The sequence below is a fragment of the Triplophysa rosa genome, linkage group LG7, assembly GCF_024868665.1.
Source record: "Triplophysa rosa linkage group LG7, Trosa_1v2, whole genome shotgun sequence".
In the NCBI taxonomy this organism is placed as follows: domain Eukaryota; kingdom Metazoa; phylum Chordata; class Actinopteri; order Cypriniformes; family Nemacheilidae; genus Triplophysa; species Triplophysa rosa.
The window spans coordinates 6,904,423-6,923,845 of NC_079896.1; the positions used below are offsets into that span (position 1 = coordinate 6,904,423).

The 19,423-nt window shown below is 35.6% G+C and overlaps 2 protein-coding genes across 3 annotated transcripts; one reads left to right on the plus strand and one right to left on the minus strand.

The window, feature by feature from the left end:
* The first annotated feature begins 4,700 nt into the window (after positions 1 to 4,700).
* Positions 4,701 to 7,499, plus strand: cav3 (caveolin 3). The gene is made up of 2 exons (XM_057338684.1): positions 4,701 to 5,434; positions 6,727 to 7,499. The coding sequence occupies exons 1-2, from the start codon at positions 5,324 to 5,326 to the stop codon at positions 7,066 to 7,068; spliced, it is 453 nt and encodes a 150-aa protein (XP_057194667.1). The 5' UTR covers positions 4,701 to 5,323; the 3' UTR covers positions 7,069 to 7,499.
* Positions 5,506 to 16,995, minus strand: oxtra (oxytocin receptor a). Of its 2 annotated transcripts, XR_008963277.1 has the most exons (4): positions 15,662 to 16,995; positions 14,352 to 15,426; positions 8,723 to 9,903; positions 5,506 to 5,531 (listed from the first exon to the last, which is right to left on the minus strand). XR_008963277.1 is itself a non-coding variant. In XM_057338683.1 (3 exons), exons 2-3 carry the CDS (start codon positions 15,271 to 15,273, stop codon positions 9,653 to 9,655), a joined length of 1,173 nt encoding a protein of 390 aa, XP_057194666.1. In that variant the 5' UTR covers positions 15,274 to 15,426; positions 15,662 to 16,995; the 3' UTR covers positions 8,064 to 9,652. The 2 variants fall into 2 exon arrangements, 1 of the variants encoding a protein (XP_057194666.1); XM_057338683.1 differs by lacking the exon at positions 5,506 to 5,531 and having other exon boundaries at positions 8,064 to 9,903.
* Positions 16,996 to 19,423: the final 2,428 nt, after the last annotated feature.

Sequence of the window (19,423 nt, forward strand, 5' to 3'; positions counted from 1 at the left end):
TTTTAAGAGAGAAATACATCACCTTGCACATATGAATTTCTGGAGGGTCTGTCAGGGGAGATTTACAGCTCCAGCTTTCAGATAAATAAAACACATATGGCAGTCAAGGCTGACAGCGGTTATTAATACGGGCTGTGCACGATGAAGATGTCTTCATAGTTCTAAATATGTAGACTGTTTTGTGATGAAAACAGCAAGCAACACAGTATATGGACAAGGAAATGAAACAAAACAAGTTGGCCTTATTGTAAAATCTTAATTTGTAAATCACAGCCACAAACGTGGCACCCACTCTCGGAATTTCTATTTATTTATTTATGATATTTTCAATTTTGTCGGTTTATGCAAATGTATCTGAATAATTTTCTCTAAATAATACAAACAAATTGTTTACATATATCATGTACGCATGTCTCCTTGCGGTCATAAGGTGGTCACCGAGGTCAAAAGAGGTGGGTCATTGACCTTTAGAAAAACGCATGATTTAGTGTAGAAGTGCTATCAAATGCCCATCATCTCTGATGAAGAGCTCCATAATTGTCTGCAATCTCCTCCCAGCTTTGAATGGTTAATGTTTGAAATCTAATAAAAATATTTACCCATTCAACCCATTTATTCTCATTTTAACAGCCTCTGTCATGTCCTAAATCAAACCAGTCACGTTTTGCACTTCTTTCTATCAGCTGTGCACATGATTGTATTTCTGCTATTTTTCACCTTGGTGTAGACTTTATCCCCTATTAGGAAAAGCTTTGAGCTGAGATTCTCACTATATCCACATTTAGCCTATAAGAAAACCACACACATATACTACTGCACAGCATGGACCAGGGAGCACATTCAGTAGACTTGACTATAGATATAGAAATAACACAGGAGGGGGAGGTGGCTTCACTCTCGGATCAGCATGACATTAATCCAAATGATGCTCCTGGTGTTACAGAAGAAAAGCAAACAGGAGCACAGGACGATTCATTGGCTGTTCACAATAACACAAAAGCTGCCATTAATGGCCAAGACCCAAAGGGAATCAAAAAGACCCTTAAGGTAAGTCATACAATCTATAGTGTGCATGGCTTGCTGGTCTTTTCAGGCCAACAGACATTCATGTATACTGTACTGATAAGTGGTTTCCTAACTGATGGTTGCAACAGTCCTGTTTAATCTTTTGTTCTCAGTTTAGACGCATAATAATAATTCATAAAGTCATTATTGTGTACATAGTTGTACTTGAATTGTAAGTGATATTTTTATTCTGTTCAATTTCTGTATAGACACACCTTGCAGTCTTGACTAATGAAAAATGTACAGTAAATTGACATCACATCAGTTTTTAAAATGTGTTATAATCTACTTAATGGCATTTCAGCAGAATAAAGTCATAAAACAAAAGCAAACATTTTAAGCAATTTGATCTTTTTATATCTTTTTATAAATTTCAATTAATGATGATGAACTGTAAAAATGTATGAACACTTAAAGAGTTTATTTGAAAAAACAGATCATGTTATCCTGTTTTTATTGTGTTAGATGTATTAGATTTTTAGTTGTTATTACTTAATCAAAACAACCCAACTGCAGTTTGATTGATATTAATTGGAACATGATTTTTGAAAATGTTTAAAAACTGAGTTTTGCAAATGAACTCATCTACACGTGCCAATCTGACATTGATAAAAAAAGAATGCTCTATAATATAATATAAAATAAAATAATACATAATAATGCAATCTTCATTCAAATAACTTGAAATAGGCCTACATGTAGCCTAGATGTTTTGTCAAGTCAGTGTTTCATTATTGCATTACAATATATGCATGGGCACGATTATAAACCAAAATGCCTTACGGTTAGCCTAAATGATTAATGATTTACTAACAAAATACTAATAGAGACCATGTGACAACTTCCCCCATTTGACGATTTTAAGTAAAATAGAGGAAAACGTCTTTGTCAGGTTCTATGGTTTCATAAAGAACCGTTAACATCCACAGAACCTTCCTGTATATATTTAAGAATCTTTGAGGAATCAAAAATGGTTATTTTACTGTATGTCATTGCTGCAAAGAATGCCTTACAGTTAGTTGAATGATAGGATACCTCCAAACAAAGTGAAAAAACCGTGAAGACAATCTTAGTTCAGACTTTGTTATGCAACACTGCCCTCTTATGATGTACACCTAGCATTGCACAACGACAAGAATTTCAAACACACGTTTTTACATTCTACTGTTTGTAGATGCATTTTAAATTTCACCATAAACCATGTATAATTGTAGTATTCATGGCATTTATATATAAACTTTTCTATGAAATTATTATTTTGAGTAACGTAAGATTGCAGATACATAGAAAACATACTTTAGGTCTTTAAACCTCATATTTCTATATTTCTGCTAGGATAAAGGCAATCCAGTATATTTTGACCTTCCAACTTTAATTCACTTAGTTATCTTGGCCGGTTAACTTTGGTCATGTCTTCTCAGGTGACCTTTGAGGATGTGGGAGAACATCCATTGCTTCTCTATTTTAATTTCCTCTATTTCTACAAAAAATTCCATATCAGTTATCCAATGGGCAGATATAAACTCGTGCATTCCCCTTTAATTATCATTTCATACATTTGAATGCCTATGTTGTTCATTTATGGTCATTTTTCCTGGAGAACAAATTCTTGCCAAGCATTCTTGAAATTCAATGCAGGATTTGTAAATTAAATAAATATATTAGTTACAGAGGCTTGTTACTCAAAAGAACATTCAAACCTATTACAGTAAAAATGTATTAAACTGTGTCATGTATTTTCAAGTGTAAAAGAGAACCAATGCTTATCTCTTTGGATGATAGTTTCCAGTTTTCAGCTCTTGGTCATAAACCTATTCTGGGTAAAGGTGGTGTGGCACAACGTGCTGGACATCGCAATCTCCCCCTTCTGCCAATGTTCTTCTGGGAGGTGCTGGTTTATCAGCACCAGTTTAGCAAAATATTTACCACAGTTATTATATATGTCTCTAGAGATATTAATAGTGAACCAGTAAAAATATAAATAAAAGCAAAAAAACGTATTAATTGATTAAATATACAGTGTATATGCTCCATGCTTATGAATTGCATGCTTATAAAACATGTTTTTGCGGTAGTTCATTATTAGGTTTCCTTATATACCTTATACTGTATATAAAACATATTATACTGTATTTTAAAAGACAATGCTTGTGATTGTACTGTAAAATATTTTAAAAATAAATATTAATATGCTATGTACGTTGTATTTTATTTTACATTTGAAAAAACTGATTTTAATAGCTTGGCAAACAGTATGTACATTAATTCAGTTCAAGTTTATACAGCGCTTTTTGCAATGTTGCATTGTTTTAAAGCAGCTTTACATGTAAAAAAACAAATACATGAAACGAAAAAGAAGAATTAAGTGTAAAGAGTACAAACAGAGAGGACCATCATAATAAAAGCACTGTTAATGGAATTTGCAGAAGTTAATGTAACATAAGCAATCTCCCGGTGAGCAAGCCAATGCAACAACAGTGGCAAGAAACCACAACTCAAATGATGAATAAGTGGAGAAAACCTCTGGAGAAACCAGTCTCAGCCGGGAGGACCAGTTGTCCTCTGACACATTACGGCTGCACTCAGTGACTTTTGAGTATAAGTAACTGAGTAAATGTTTATGATTAAACACTTTTAGTAGTGATTTATTCAATTTACATTTGTTTAAAACTGTTGAGGTATGGTTTTCTTGAGTCTGGTTTTGTGATCAGACAACAGAGGAAGGTTTAGGCAGGGATATAATAGAGGCAAGTATAATAGTAATTATTGACTAACTGTAGAGGCAGTAAAACACACAGTCCTCAAAATGGCATGCCATAATACCTGTAACAACTCATAGGCGTCAACAAATGCATATCAATACAGCAACCATTTTCTAACCCTGTTCGAACTTCAGCTTGCACATTAAAATATTCTTCCGCCTTGAATTCCATACCAAATTTAAATCAGTTCTTGTTAGCACCTTACTAGTACAAAGCAGTATAGAGCTGCCGGGGGATCTGAGCTAAGTAAAGACAAGGGTGGTTCTGTCTCCAAAACAGTCCCACAGATACAAACAGAACATGGCATGTCTGGGTGGGGTATTTTTGTACTGAACCCACCCCAGTTCACAGAAGGCTGACGATATTTCTCTAATAGAAAGAGCGACCACTCAAGCACACTTCTGGCACATTCCCAGCTTTATATTTTTGCATTTTGAGGGAATATTCAAACATCCTAGTGCCATTTGTAAAAATGCAGATGATGTCAAGTAACAGCAGAATTAAACAAATCAACTGGCACTATTACAGAATTATTATTTGTGCTAAAGTTATTAGAAGATTTAAACCTTTAGGCAGTCATGTTTAAATTGGAAGCTATACAAACTGTGTTATCAAATATCTTTTTCGAGTTCTAAACAATAATAAAGTTTACAGTATGTATTTAGTTATTTACTTTCACAGTGATTAATAAATTAGAAAGACGATATTTTGAAGCTGGTTGGCATAACCGAACAATGGTGGTACCCATTCACTTCTATTGTATACACAAAACCAATGCAAGTCAATGGGTACCGATATTGTTCACTTTTACAAACATTCTTCAAAATATCTTCTTTTGTGATCTGCAGAAGAAAGACAATGACACAAGTTTGAAATGACAAGAGGGTGAGTAAATGATGACAGAATTTTCATTTTTGGATCCCTTTAAGGTAAACTGTCATAGTGTTATAGCACACTTGCGTTGGTACATGAAACAATCAGATTGTAGTAACCAACAGTATAAGACGTCTCATTGGCTTCTGTCACATCAGAATACGACACAAGCCTTGTGCATCAGCTTCCAAAGCGACACTTCACAGTGGAAATTCATGCCACCGTGTAACTCCTGCCTGGCTGACCCCACAGCCGTGTGTGAAATGTGACACGGCCCCTGGTTTCGTGAGGTGGTTTGACTGAGTCTGACTTATGAGCTGTGTGGGGCAAACTAGGTAAGGGGTGGGGGTAGACTAGAGGAGGGGTAAAATACAGTATGGTGAGACAGCTCATGTGTGAGAGAGATAGACAGAACCCTTCTTTAGACAGGAGCTGGCCAGTGCAGCTGTCCCTAGCATACCAGGCGTGTCATCAGTCCAGTGATTTGAGAATTAAGAGGAGCTAGGGACTGCAGAGCCGCTCTCACAGCTTTCCTTTGGTTGGTTGACTTACGCTCCTTCCTTTAAAGCCTTCTGTAACATTATTCCCCAAATCCAACTAGTTTTGGGCCGGGGGCCCCCAGAATGGCGGACCAGTACAATACCAACGAGGAGAAAATCCTGAGAGACAGTCACACCAAAGAGATCGACTTGATCAACAGGGACCCCAAGCAGATCAACGAAGATGTTGTGAAGGTATGTCGTAGATATCACAGATCTTGATGTTTTGCATTCAAATCTGTTTCTTGATGCTTTCAACTTCCCTGTTGGGTTTATTGCCCGAGCTTATATCCTGCACAAAAATAATGTGAATTAAATTGGACGCCAGTCCAAATTTGCTCAGAAACTGATCAATCACGCAAAAGCAATGAATCGATACAGTGTGAGCGGATCTGTAGTTTAAACCTCACAGGCAGATATGCTTGCATGTGAGCAGCACAATACTGTTGGCTGGCATGATCCAAAAATAGCTCCAAACCCATTCAAAGTGCCAGGAGAGACATATACTATCCATATTTATAGAAGGAGATAAAAGGGTGTGTCAAACTATAAAACATATTAGCTTCCATGTGTTTCAGTAAATAACTGCATCAGCTGTAAGACACAGTAAATTATGGAATTGGTTGACTATTGAATTACATAAAACATGAATTATAGTATGGTATTCATTCTTTGACTTTAATGTAACCACAATCTGTTTGTGTGATTGATATTTTGCTGGCATTACGTTCATGAGAATAATTATAGTTCCATATTAAGAAGTGGAACTATAACAGTATCCCACTGGGAATGTGAGAAAAGCTTTTAGACATCTAGATAGCTCACACGGACATGTGTTTTTTCTCATCTCTCATTCATTCATAAACAACTGAGTTGCAAAATGATGCAATTATTATAGCAACCGTACAATATTATGTTATTAAAAAACTGTGCATTGCATATGTATAGACGTCATTGAAGATTTTATACATTTGTGTCAGATTTGAAATGGCAAAAACATGGTAAATAAATAACTTATTAATAGTTTCTTCTAAAGTTCTCTGGTTGTTATGAGTTTAAAGCTAAAATAAGCAAGGTGCCAGACTGCCAATTTGATATCAAATGTCACTGTTGGGAGAATTAATCATCACCCATTTTAGCAGCAACACTGCCTGCTATGTTTTATTGTTGGCATTGACTTTCAATTGCTCCACGTGTTTAGATATGGGTTAGGAAGGTCCTGTAATGTTAAATTAAAGGGACGGTTCACTGAAAAATAAACATCCACCCTCATACCGTTCAAAACCTGTAAATGACTTTTTTTTGTGGAGAAGATATTTTGAGAAATGTCTCAAAGGGGTTTTGTGTCCATACAATGAAAATCATTGAAAGTCAATGTAGGGCTTGTTGTTTGTTCAAAATATCTTCTTTTGTGTTCTGCATAAGGAAAAAGTCATACAGATTCGAAATAATATGATCATTTGTTTTCTCGGATTTCTCAATTCAAGGTTGATTTTGAGGATGTGATAGCCGAGCCGGATGGCACCCACAGTATGGATGGAGTCTGGAAGGCCAGCTACACCACCTTTACCGTCTCCAAGTACTGGTGCTATCGCATACTATCAGCTGTCTTCGGCATCCCAGTGGCGCTGCTGTGGGGCTTTTGTTTCGCCTGCATTTCCTTCTGCCACATTTGGGCTGTCATGCCCTGCATCAAGAGCTATCTGATCGAGACCCAATGCCTGAGCCGAATTTATGCTCTCTGCATCCACACCTTCTGCGATCCCTTGTTCGAAGCACTAGGGAAGATTTTCAGCAGCGTTCGGGTGGCGTTACGCAAAGAGGTTTAGATTTATCAGAGCGATGTCAATGTTTACTTGTTTTGCCCTTGGCGGAAAATGCTTTATTTTACAAAGATTTAATTGTGGTTAAGGTGGTTAGGTTTTCAAGTCCATTAAAACAGCTAGAAGGACTCTGGGGCAAGATGAGTCATTATGAAATGTATACTGACCCCTGTCGATATGCATGGTCAAACTACAATATTTTTTCTCAGTATGTACCGGACTTTGGGAGCAATTGAGGAGTAGTTCAGAGAGATGCATGTGATGAAATGACATTCTCACTGCGAATGGAGAATAAGTCTTATTATCAAAAATCATAGGGATTCTCTCTTTTGTCAGATTTAAAAGGGATGTTTCAGGTGTGATATTTTTATCATGGCAATATGTTTTGTCAAATATATTGTGTACAACTGCTAATTAAACAGGATTTTAAACATGAATGGTTTGGCAATGTCTTTTATATTTTTCAGTATTATATTTTCTGTCTAATTTATTTTTGTTTTAAAAGATCACATGGTTTATTTTTAGCTAATAATTCCTGATATATAAATATATCAAATGTAATATATTATCTATAAATATATGTGAGATGTTTTAGCGAATGGAGAAGAAACAATTCTGGCTAGAAAGTATAAATAAAAAATTAGGGCTGTCAAATGATTAATTGCATCCAGAATAAAAGTTTGCGTTTACATAATATATGCCTACTGTGTACTGTGAATATTATTTTTGTATTTATAAACACATACACATACAAGCATATATTTCTGAAAAATATATAAAAATAAAAAGTATTTATATATAATTTAATTTTATATATATATTTAATTTGTAAATATACTGTAAATACATCGAAATATTTCCTAAATATGTATACATGCATGTGTATGTTTTTCTGTTTATAAATAAAAAAATTAATATGCAATGTACACAGACATATATTATCTAAACACAAACTTTTATTCTAGATGCGATTAATCACTATAACTATAAATACTGTAACTATAGAGTTTTGGGCTTTATGAAACCAACTAGCTGGAACATCAAATTTGCCAACCCAGATATGACAGACTGATGCTCATGCTACAAACAAACGCCTCATTATTTAAGCATTTCACATTTTCTCAAGCTGCCATAAAAATCTGTTTCATTTATTTGATTTTAACAACTAGCTAGAAGATTAATATTAAAGTTGGACAAAACATGCCTTATTATAAAGTACTCCACTTATCAAAACATTTACTCACAGTTAGACATATTAACACATACAATTGATTTCAATAAATAAAACCTACAGCTACACATACAGTATCAAATGTAAATAGGCAGTATTTTGATCAGGAGGAAAAACTCAGTAGCTTTATAGATTGAAAGTAACCCTTAAATATTGTAAAATAAATATCTTCAGCGGATAATGCCGCCTTGATTTTTTTATATTCTGTTTGCAGAGATATTAAACAACTTTATTAAATTTATTTGTCCTCTCTAGTGAACAAACATTTTTTCTTTAGAATATTTCATTAATTTTGACAACAAACGTTTTTAGAGCAACATAAGAAAAAATATCAGTGTTAACTGAAATAAACATTTGAATCGTATTGACTACACAACACTCTCTTTAACAAGACCAAATGAGAGAATGAGAGAATAACCAGTTCCTTACCTCTAAACCAGCATTGGGGTTTTTGTCGTACACTATTTGGTTACAACACTGCGGAAATCCATTTGTGCAAATAGCTGTGGACCTTGACAGGAAAGTGTGTGTGTAAAATATGAAAGAACACTATTGACATGAATGTTAATGTCTTAAAATAATGCAAAGTCATTTTTAAAAATCAACAAAAATTCAAAGCAACTGTTTGTAATGGGACATTATACAGAACAGATGATACTGTAGAAGTTCAGAATCTGCAGCGTCATTCACATCTTGTTTTTATCCAATGTCCTTGTTTTAAATCCACATGTGCAATGTTTTGCACACTGACCAACAGTTCCCAGTATCATTATACAGTAATATGATCCTGCTGCAGAGCCATCGCCGGAGGAAACTGGGAACATTGGGAACATTGTCTCATGCCCTGTGATGAAGTAGGGGTCTGCCGCAAAGGTTCTCTACCCAAAATTGTTTTCCCAGGGCCTGTGAAGTTCCCTCTTCAGTTATGAACTCTTTACTTATGCACTGTAAACCGCTAGAGAGAGAATAAGACTTCTCCAGGAGACTTCTGTAATACAAACCAAAGTGCTGGAATATGTTTCAGTTATAAATTTTCAGGTTCACCTGAAAATATATATGGACTTTTTCCCATGTTTAGATCGCACAAATGTCCTGCTGTAATGTCTAAAAGGACAATACATAAAGATATAGAAGTATTTACTCTTGAAGAGTTTGTCCCTGGAGGTTCATCTGATGGCGTTGAAAATGGGCACGTTTCAACAAATTATGTGAGATAATTCCCAAAAGTATACACAACAACTGAAGCAAATGGATTGTGAAATGCAGCTTCAATTAAAGTCTTCTCTTGTCAGTTTCTATTTTGGGATTCCTTTATCTGGCTTTCAGAAGTGTCAGAAATGGTTCAGAGGTATATCTGGCTTATGTGACAGACGTCTGGGTAATACTCCTTTGGCTGCTGGTACTTTTGATCACGTAGGTGGAGGAGTTGCTCTTACGGGACTCGTGCTCTGGATCATATCGGCTTTGAGAGGACTTCAGATAGGACGTGGAGCAGCAGAACAGATTCTGCTTTAGGTCGTGGAATAGATGTCCAGCGAAAAACATGTAGATCCAAGGGTTACAGCAACTGTTTAGACTGGCCAGTAACATGGAGATGATAAAGGGCATTGCTGTGAAGAAAAAGAAAAAACAGCTTTTGAACTAGCAAAATACGAAATATATAAAAAAGATTAAAAGATATTTTACACAAATACAAAGGGTGAATAAACGGTAACTGTATATTACCTCCAGACTCCAGTCCTGTATTATGCCATTTAGTAGTGACGTTTACTTCAGAACATTTACGCACGGTTGCAAAACTCAAATTTGACAAGCCATTTTTAAGATTAATGGCATATAGGTCAGTGTCCTGTATTTCACCTCTCAGAAAAAATACCAATCCCTCAAATTATTGTGACTTAAATCTGGGAAAGTTGAAACAGGATTTCATTGGGTGGTCATGCACATATCTTTTTTTTCTACCAATGTGATTCTTTTGACATTGTAATGATTGATTTAGACAAAAATCATCTATCACTACTGCTATTTATCTTTAAAATGCAGATTGGAAACACTTTCTGTCATTCAGCACAGTGACCTAAGCACAGACGTCTTCACTCAGACTTGTAGGCATATCCATACATGGTGTGTCAATGAAAATATATTGGTGCCAGGCATCTGAAGCATGTTGTCACATGACATTATAAAAACAGTGTTCAGTAAGTTTTGCTTATCATCTGTGAGATCTTTTAGAAACAGGTCTGGGAGACTGGGAGTGATTTTACGATGGTAAAGACACTACATTTATGAATTAGACAGACACTCTTATGTAAAACAATTTACAAGTACAGCATGTAAATCATATTGTCGCCTTGGAATTATAAGGTTCTATCTGCGTTCTCAGCATGAGATATCGAGCTTACAAGTTTTTGCATTCCATCTGACTTTGTAGATAAACATTTTGTTTTCTTAAAAGTCCCAAAACGTACACAATGTAAGGAAAAAACATCACATCATGTACATAATTGTCACAGAATAAGAATTTGTGAATAGCTTGATTTTGACAAAAATGTCAAATAGAACCTTACAATTCCAGGCGACGATAAGACTATAAAGAAGTTGTTTATGCTGTATGTTTTTATAACATTTATTATATTTATTTCCAGTTATGCTTTGTACTGAACCTAGCAAAGAAAAAAACATATTATCCATGTGCAGAGATTTACCATATTTACATTCGAGGCAAACAATATCGCAAATCTATAAGTCAAAACACACAAAAAACCCAAAACAAAGAATCAACAAACCAAAAAATATGACTAAAATTGCAAGATACTGGCATGGCTTTGCAATTTCTGTCAACTTAGGCATCCCCTAAACACAGTGGTTTGTGTGCAAAGAGGAAATGATAACCCAGTAGGTGACGGTAATCAAATGTCTGATCAGAATTTTGGTGGTGAGCAGAGTGGGGAAGGACTTTACTTTAAATGTGACATGTCTATTTTAATACAAATGTGTTTGGTCAATAAATTCTACAAGAGAGCATGCACAATTCTTCGTTCGGATGATCTAACGCTCAAAGGATGATGGATGGAATCTGATAAAAGACATGTTGGATCTCTTTTTTAAACCTTCGTGAAATTACAGAGTGGTGCATTTTTTAAAAGAAATTTCAAGATTTGGATTCACAAACAGTTTACAAGGCCGTCTTTAAAAAGCAATTGGTTGTTTGGGTGGTGGTGCACATCAGGGTGTTAAAGCCCCATCTTACAGTTTACAGTAGCTCTACGTAAACACACCTAAACCCGCTGATAATATCTTTGGGATTACGTGCAAATGACATCAGGTGTGTTGAGCCGGTTTGGAATGACACACTGCTGGCCTGTGGCCTTCCAGGAGAAGTGTTAGACATGACAGGTCTAGACGGTGGACCAGTTTTTTTCTCGGTTTTCTAGAAGGTGAACTTAAAAAGGCAGAACTGTTCTCTGGTTAACCAGAAAAATCTTTGTTAAACTGGTTAAGCTAGTGGCGAGTCGCGAATAGCATTAAAAACAAGCATATGTTGAAGAACAGCTACAGTATGTGCTACACCCGTGAATTTACAAAATGAGCAAAGGAGACAATTACACGAGAAGAATGTAATGTGCAATAAATAAAACAATGTGCTAATGAAGCTTTGAAGAAGGACAGTAAAAATATCTGATTTTCACTATATGATTGTAATGGTCAAAAGAATTTATGATAATAATACTGCGATATATTTTCAAATAATTATTTCTTTTTTCAAATTATTCTTTAATTTTCCCTTTTAGGGTCATATATAAAGACAAAAAGCTGGCTTTGACTTTTTAGCTTTACACAAGAAAGAGTATGGGTTTACAAATGATGCAGTAAGCGATAAACTTAGATGGAGCTTTGAATCATGTATATCGTTTTATTTAGCTGCCTCCTGTTTGTGCTGACCACACACAACACAAAACAAGAACATCTCTGACTGCTCTGGAACGTCAGCAATTTGATTAATGGAAATTGAAAGGACGAACGTAATGTTTTTTATTATAAGGCTGTTTCTGGATAGCCTGTCAAGTGTTTAGAAGGCAAAAAACAAAACCACAAGTGCTTCTGATGAAGTACAGACCCTTAAGTAAGATTTACAGCTAAAGAGGACATTTAGCTGTAGCTCATATAGTGGAGCATGATATAAGTAGAACACAAAATATATATCTTAAATTGCAAACTGGAAAGTGTCTAGCAAGTAAATAAATGTAATATGAATGTAAAAGAATATAACACAGAACAAATTGGTAGCAAAAGTGTCTAAACCAGAATACCACATTCCATTTTCAATGGATTAAATGACTATGACAGAGTTGTTCAAATATGCCTATAACGATAAATATGGAGGAGAGTCTACAGGAAGGAAAATACAGAAAATAAATAAAGTTCTCAAACACTTTACAGTCTTTACTGCTAAGTACATGAAATACAGAAGAATCCTCATTAAAACTACAAAATCACATAGATTTTTTCTTTTGTTTTGTTCTTTGATTAACATTAGTGACAGGAGTCACAGCAGCACGTTTAAGAACGCGGCCCCTTTAAGAGCTGCCGCTCTACGCAGGTTTAATGCGCTTCCTATTTTCTTATTTTCACTACTCTTTGCATTCATTTAATATTTTATTTAACTCGTTGAAGACTGTGCTTGAGAAAATATTACACAAAATGTGCTTTCTGATGACAGAAAAAACGGATGTTGCGTTGATGGCGTTAAATATTTTTAACGTTTTAATCTGAAAAAATTAATCGCATGCGTTAACGTTGACAGCTCTAATATATATTATATATGAAGAGTTTGGTTCCAAAATGAGATAATCATGCTTTTTATTATGTTATCACGTGTTTGTTGTGATAGTTTTTAGTTATTATGGCCTAAATCAAAACAAATCTCTATATATTACCTCTATGCAAGTAAATCAATTGCTCGAGCACATTATCTGATCTTATACGTAATATGTAGCAACAGTCATGTCACAACTTCCTCATCCCTTATCAGCAGTGTCCATTGCATTGGGTTTGTTTGGATAGGGTGATTTCTCATTCAGTCCTGCTGAATATCAATGTCTCCCCGAGGCTGATCTGTATGACTCCACCGTTACAGCGAACTACATCTGTATACCCATCACACAAAAGTGGTCTATTTATCCTCTTGTTTGCTTTAAATCAAAACCAGCTTCTTTGTTTCTCTGTTAGAAAGAATATTTATTGGATCCATCCAAAATTTAGATTTACAAAACTACTTTTTAAAATATGTCTGCCCCATACAGCATATCCTGTATGACCTACTGCCAGCAAAAAGTGACTTTTACAGAAAGATTACTTTTTTGTCTCATAAACCTTTTGACACTACAAAAAACGTTTTGTGCAATAGAAAGATTGCATGGGTGTAATAGGTTTTTCATGGAACCACGCATCCAAGTGCCAATAAAAATCTTTAAGAGTGTATTTTTTCAACAAACTCTTATAGGCTAACAGACAAAATGGTAGTTGACAATAAAATGTATCAGTCGTGTAAAAACCTTCTAAAGGTAAAATAGTTACATTTTAGGCCCTATTTGTTGGAAGTTGTGTGGTCAGAATATTTTTATAACGGCTAATGTCTTGACACATGATTGCCACAACCAAAATGACTAAACACCCTGACAAATGGATTACAAACTATAATAATTTGGAAACTGTTTGGACTTGTAACGTAACTGTATATCACCTCTAATCCTGTGTTAAGCCATTTAGTACTAGGGACATTTACAGTACATAAACGCAGGGTTGCAGAACTGATCCTTGACAAGTCATTTGTAAGATTAATGGCATAGACTGGTGTCCTGTATTTCACCTCACAGACAAAAATTACAATGGATTTCATAACTTTCTTTCACTCTAAAATGATTTCAAAATGTGACTTATCGATGCCACAGATTTGACCAATACAAATTTAATAGCCAGCCTCTATACATCTATTCATTAGTGTGCTACTGCTTGCGCGCAAAGCAAAAAAATAGTCAGACCTTCGCAAGAAACTTACCTTCTCTCGGTGCTTCTGGATCCCAAGCAGACCACATCTGCACGGAGAAAAACGGTGTCCAGCACACTATGTAAGCCACGACAATAACAAAAGTCATTTTAACCGTGGTGATTTTGGCTTTGGAAATGAGCTTGACGCTGCTGACCCGCGCGACCGCGTGGCATTTGGATGCAGTAGGTGTGAGAGTGATACACTGACCCCTCTTAGTTTTCCTTTTAAAGTTTTGCCATATTTTAAAGCTTATCAGACCGTAGCAGACACTCAGGATGGCCACTGGAATGATATATATCGTCAGACTAATCCACGTTATGTAGGCTTTGGCTCCCCAAGGCTGCACGAAATCTCCCCAGCAGTCATATACTCCATCACCCATCTCCCTTAAGGAGAATATATAAACTTGTGGGATGCTGAAAAGTAAGCTTAGTGCCCACGAAACAATCACATAACAACGGTCCTTTCGTCTGTGTAAGGAACGAAGGGGCTGACAGATCGCCATACATCTGTCTATGGACATCAGTACCAACATGTAAGTGGATGCGAACATCCCCACGGTTTGCAAATACTTCACCAATCGGCAAAGGATGTCTGGTCCATAAAACCGAAAAGTGATGTCCCAGATGAGTTGAGGGAGAACCTGGAAGACGGCAACCACGAGGTCTGCGATGCTCAGATGCTTCATGAAGTAATACATGCGGGATTGACTGTGCTTGGCTGTGTGGATAGCAACGAGGACGCATAGGTTCCCAGCGAGCGCCAGGAACAGCACCAGCGCCAGCACGGTGACTTCCACTTTGGCCACCTCTTCATTTCTCTTCAGGGGATTCGCCGTCTGGTTCACACTGTAAGTGCTGTTTTCGATGCTGGAGTTTTTAAATGACTCGTTCAAGGACCAAAAGTCTTTATCCATGAGAATGTCCACCATGGTGCCAAAAGCACACGACTACTTAACATGTATTAATCGATCTGCTTTCTTTACGCATAACCAGCTTTCGACTTAACAGGTGTCACCACACGTATTTGGAGACCCAGGTAAAAACACTTACTGCACGGTGTTCCTTTCAACCTTTAATATAACCTAGAAAAAGTATATGGAGGATATTTTAGTGTAAGACATACAATTCACATTTTGCAAGAAGTGATGACCAAATAAATGGTTTTGTTTATTTGTTTAACGTATGAATTAAACAACACATATGCAATTATTAAAACACTGTAATTTGCAAAAAGACCGAATTAAAAGATCAATTTAAGATATTTATAATAATATTAAATAAATTATAATAATATGAATTGCTAGGTAGGCTACTTACAATTTTATCCATTTTAACAGGCTTTCTATCCGCTGTCAGTCTGTGCGTAAAGGAGACTCATGAAGCTGGAGAACCCTCCTTTTCTTTCACTCAGCTCGCACTGAATGAACCGCGTCACAATGTCACCCACTTATACATCTTCTCAATGGATCTCTATTAAAACTTCCCACTGACATCCACTAGGGGTCCATGTGCGCTATTGGAAATCAGCAGGTTCCTCTATTGCAGTCTAACAGAGCCCGAAGGGAGGAAATTGTGGCTTTTTAGCTGCCTTAAAATTTGTCACTGTATTTTACTTTTATATTCACAAGCCTGTACGCGCATAGTAGTGTACACATTAAAAACATTTATCAAATACTTTTATTAATAAATAATTGTATACAGTAAACATAATGTTAACATTTTACTAATACATATTACTAAATATTGACTCAACCCTACCCAAGAAATTTAAATAATTAAAATAGATATAATGTATAAAGCAAAAAAGCAATCAAAAAGCAAATATGTAACCCAGTGAAAACCCTGTTGAAGTCATTTTTTGTGATTTAATTTATTCTACAAATCAAACTTGACTCATTTTAAGGCTTATAGGTCACTTATTGCTGTACACTTTCTAAGCAGCTGGTCACATTTGGAGTATGTCTCAAAATGACTTATTAGTATGCCTCAAACACCAACCACACTATATTACACTCCATCAAATGAAACAGAGTCATCATGATATGCGTCAGCCTTTCTAAGTGGATACACACTGCATAGCAGGATCAAGAGAATCTCTGAAAGTCGAACAGGCTTCTAGGAAACCAAAAGAAGGACATAAACAATTATAAAAAACTTAATAAACTAAATTAAGTAAAATTATTCACACACATTAAAACTTGTCAATGTCAGATCATGTGTTTTTCATAATCTAGAATGAAAAGCCCTGACACATCTGTTCTTTAAACCGTATGCTTTCTAAAAACCATTGCCAAGAGTCCTTGTGTGTAGATAACGCTATAAATTCTATTCTTCCAGGGATCCAACCCTAAAAGTGTTGCAGACAGACAATAAGATCACCAGATCGTCATTATAGATAGTCACTATGCTCAATATCACATTTTGCTGTGTTCCTAAAACATCCAACAGTGGAATATTCTCACTGAGGCTCATGATAATGAATGATGGTGAGATACGAGAGCTCTGCAAAGCTGGCTAACATGATGAACGGCATGGAGTGATTTACACCTGTTTGAGTGAAATCCCATGGGGCCATTGCAAGGAAACAGTTTGTTTGCTTTTAGTAAATCCAAGAGTGAAATGCTAGCACATGTATCATCACGAACATTTGATTGAAAGCAAATAGTGTTCTGTTGAATGGTGAATACAATTATCCATAGCATTGGTTTGCATTTGAACATGCATGGTGGAAGTAAATGCCAAACTTATTTGTTGGAATCATGTACATATACAGATACAGAATCGAGTGGTTCAAAGAATTCATTTCACAGTGCAGAGGCGAAGAGCTGTAAATTACACCTGTCAGTACTCATCAATGGCTCCTGGTGTTCAATGCCAGAGTCACGTAGCTTTTGAATGAGGTTTGCAATTCAAATTGCATGCACAGATTACCCACAAGACACTTGACATAGTTGCTGTAGCAATGCAATATGATGGGACTGAACATGTGCAAATAAAGGTTATTGGACCTCAGTAAGACTTGTTGGTGACATAATAACATGCCAAAACATTCACAAGCTCATTTCTCCATCAAATAAGGGCTCAGACTGCAGTCACTGCAGGTAATCACTGTTTTTAGCTTCAAAAGCAGTCCGGGTACTTCTATAGAAAATATCAAGACACGGCTGACCCTATTGGAGACGCATTCTTCTGGTTTCACCATTTATTTGCAAGAGAGCTCTCAGAAGCAGTGGGAGGATGGGAACCCGGACTCCAAGAAACTTTAAAGAGAATGTCCCCACCTGTCTGCTTGTTGAAGAGGTATTTTTTATTAGCGGTGATCCTTTAATATCTCCATTCAAGGACTGGGCATACATTTTTAATGCTATGAAAAATAGTTGATATTACTATGTGAATGATATTACTAAATCATAACCACTGGACAGGTTTTTTTTTACTGATTCTTCACTATCCACTTGGTGATTAAGTTATATGTGCCAGAGGTTTATTTTTACAACATGTGGTTTGTCCCGAATAAAAATCTATTTAAAGTACATGAAATACAGGAGATCCAAAGTCCAATCCAAAGAGATATTTTTAACATGAACATGCAAATGGCAAAATGATCTTGCTAGAAGTAAACGTTTTAGTTGACACAAAATTAGCTGTTGTTGATTGTCTGCAAAAAAAAACCTTGACCTTGTGAGATGACACCAGAAAGATTATACATTAGATCAAATATAATGCTGGTGTAAATTGAACTGCACCACCCAAAAATCAAGTAAGCATAAATAAGGAATTCATTGTTTGTGACAGCTTTGCGGAATTCAAATTTTGTTTATTCACCAATAATAAACCAAATAGAATGACATTAAAGCCAGTGAACTGGAGACTGACTTTGAATTGAACTTCACACAAACAGATGTGTACTCAGGTACACGGTGAGATCAAGAGGGAGAGAGAGAGCAATTTGCAGGTCACACTATCGAAATGCAGCTCTGTCCTTAAAAATGAAAGCTAATGAAGGTGTACAGATGGGCTTTCCATTTTGTCTAATGGAGAACATAGGCCTGATAATTTAGACTCATATTGTCCTCAAGTGCTGATTGTGGGCTATATTTAGACTTATATGGTGAGGAAAGCATCACCAGTGTAATTGTTATCATAACACGACATTAAAGAATCAACTTTTATTAAGATATACAGCAACATTGGGCTGATTGCAAAATGTAAAACGTAATGTAAAATGTAAAATACATTTGTGTAAAAATCAAAGAGCTGACGTTAAAATTCTGTCATTATCTGTTTTTTAAGTGTTTTTTTTTAATCTTTTACTGCATGGCTTTAAAAGACTTGGAACACAAAACATTTGGTCATTTTTATATGTAATTTTTAAGTTTAGAGCAATGTGAATCACAGAATTTCCTTTTGTTTAGTGAGATTCATTTATTTCACAATTATTATACTATTGATCTATAACCATTTATTTTTCTCACATATTAAATCCAAAACGGTGGTTTGTTGTCTTATAGGTTCTATACATATGGTTGCATTTTAAAGTAATATTAATATTAATTTTCTTACAACAGCACTGAGACCTTTGCAAAGTGAGACTACTGTACTTGAGTTGTTTAAAAATGATAAAATAAAAATGAGCTGTGTTCAAGCATAACACTGTTCTTCTCAAGACTAACAATAAGACAGTAAACAGACTGTTTATACACATAGAAAACATCACAAGAGAGCCCCAGCCCCCAGGGTCAACAGCTTACATGCATACAGTTAAGACAGGCCTCAATTCGAAAGGAACGAGACTTTCAGGCCAGTGTTCATATTACTGCAAATCACCAGTAAATGAAACAAACACAGGGTAGTTCAGACTTTGGCAAGTGTTTCCAAGCTGACAGAAAGCCGTATATGGAATGAGATACCATCACTTTCTTCTCTCAAGGGTTATATTTTTATATTTGCTTTGACAGCGCTGACATAAGATAAAAATGACCCAAGGTAAAATATGAGGGTTTGTTCTCAAACAAAATTCGATCATTTTAAAATAGTCATATTTTAGCCATTTCTGCAAGAAAAGGTATGAATTGAGTG